The sequence below is a fragment of the Otolemur garnettii genome, unplaced genomic scaffold, assembly GCF_000181295.1.
Source record: "Otolemur garnettii isolate 467f Iridium unplaced genomic scaffold, OtoGar3 scaffold00091, whole genome shotgun sequence".
NCBI classification, from domain to species: domain Eukaryota; kingdom Metazoa; phylum Chordata; class Mammalia; order Primates; family Galagidae; genus Otolemur; species Otolemur garnettii.
In genome coordinates this window covers 3,097,084-3,099,092 of record NW_003852486.1, presented here as the reverse complement: position 1 = coordinate 3,099,092, position 2,009 = coordinate 3,097,084, and the positions used below count along the sequence as shown (strand labels likewise).

Below are 2,009 nucleotides of genomic sequence, written 5' to 3'. Positions count from 1 at the left end.
TCAAGTTGGTTTTATCTCACGGTTACAAGGGATGTTCAACATATGTAAATCTATAAATATAGTATACCACAAACAAAATAAAAAAACAAAGATCATATGATTCTATCAATTAAGGGAAAAAGCTTTTGATAATATCCAGTATTTGGTCTTGATTATAACACTTTAAGAAAATAGGCTTAGATGGGACATTTCTTAAACTGACAGAGGGCATCTATAGAAAACCCACAGCCGCCTGGTGTGATTCCGTCCTGCGCGGCTGTTCCTTGGAGCAGTAGTCGTTTATCTCCATCCGCCTTCTCGCCCCATACATACTTAAAACCAAGTGAAGGGTGGAGTTCCATCTTTAAAAACTAAACAGGTATTTTGGACAACACATTCTTGGCAATGGAACCTGGACAACATTTATCAAACACGGTAGGGAAAATTCTCACTCTGCATTATAAAAAGGACAGCCAGATAGCAACTGTTACAGAAATGAAATAAGACAGAAAATTTTAACAAACTGTTGAAACTATTTCCTTAAAGAGACTTCCTCCACTGCCAGAGATCTTGAATAGCCTCCTGGTCAGTCATCCGGAAGCAATTCTTCACATAATTGATGAACTTGGCTTCCACTTTGGGAAGAGACCCACCTTTTTCTATACTTGCTTGCATTTTTGCCTTAATGTCTTCTACCGAACTAGGTCCTATTGGTGTTTTAGGAGTTTTTTCCTGTTTTTTGAAGGATTCTTGACCTTTTGATCTCGGCGTTGATGGTTTTGAATCCTTTCCATTCTGGTTTGATTTTTATGCATTTTTGGCTGGAGTGTCTTGCACAGATTTGTTCACTGGAGCTTTTTCTTCAGTTTCCTCATCATCAAAATCATCATCATCTTCTTCTTCATCATCACCATCATCTTCATCTTCATCGTCATCTTCTTCTTCTTCATCATCATCATCTTCTTCATCTGCAGCAAGTTTTACTTTTTTCTGTGGAATTTTGCTACCACTTCCAGGGGCAGATCGCTTTCCAGACATACTTAAGAGTTTCACATCCTCCTCCTCTTCATCTTCTGATTCTGCATCTTCTTCCACAGCTACTAAGTGGGCATAGTAGTAGTGGTGGTCAGATATGGAAATGGTGGGGAGACAAAAATATACATGTGAAATAAATTCAGTATTTTAATAATAAAAAAAAAAAGAAAACCCACAGCCAATTTCCACTCAGATCTGCAACTAGACAAGGATGGTTACCACTGCTATTTAACATAGTAATGGAAGTCCTAGTCATGGCAATCAGGCAAGAGAAGGGGATCGAGGGTATTCAAACGGGGTCAGAGGAGGTCAAATTCTTACTCTTCATGGATGGCATGATTTTATACCTGGAAAACCCCACGGACTCAACTACAAAGCTCTTAGAAGTGATCAAGGAATACAGCAGTGTTTCAGGATACATAATAAATACTTACAAATCAGTAGCTTTTATATATACCAACAATAGTCAAGGATGCAAAATAGTCAAGCTGAAAATAAAGTTAAGGACACTCTCCCTTTTACAGTAGTGCCAAAGAAGATGAAATACCTGGGGATTTATCTAACAAAGGAAGTGGAAAATCTCTATAATGAGAACTATGAAACTCTGAGAAAAGAAATAGCTGAAGATGTAACAAACGGAAAACATACCATGCTCATGGCTGGGAAGAATCAACATTGTTAAAATGTCCATACTACACAAAGCAATCTACAGATTTAATGCAACCCATTAAAGCACCAATGTCATACTTTAAAGAGCTTGAAAAAATAGTGCTTCATTTTATGTGGAATCAGAAAAAACCTCAAGTAGCCAATGCATTACTTAGAAACAAAAAGAAATCAGGTGGTATCACATTACCAGACTTCAGATTGTGCTGTAAATCTATAATGATCAAAACAGCATGGTACTGGCACAAAAATAGAGATATAGATATATAGAACAGAAAAGAGAACCTAGAGATGAATCCATGCACATGTTGTCATTTGATCTTTTATAA

The 2,009-nt window shown here is 37.0% G+C and overlaps 1 protein-coding gene across 1 annotated transcript; it reads right to left on the bottom strand.

Annotated features, from left to right (window-relative positions):
* Positions 1–483: 483 nt before the first annotated feature.
* Positions 484–1,110, bottom strand: LOC100942630 (nucleophosmin-like; the record flags this gene model as incomplete). Its single annotated transcript, XM_012808505.2, has 2 exons — positions 484–739; positions 824–1,110. Coding segments are annotated over 2 exons (507 nt in total), but the record flags the coding sequence as incomplete, so codon positions are not given.
* Positions 1,111–2,009: the final 899 nt, after the last annotated feature.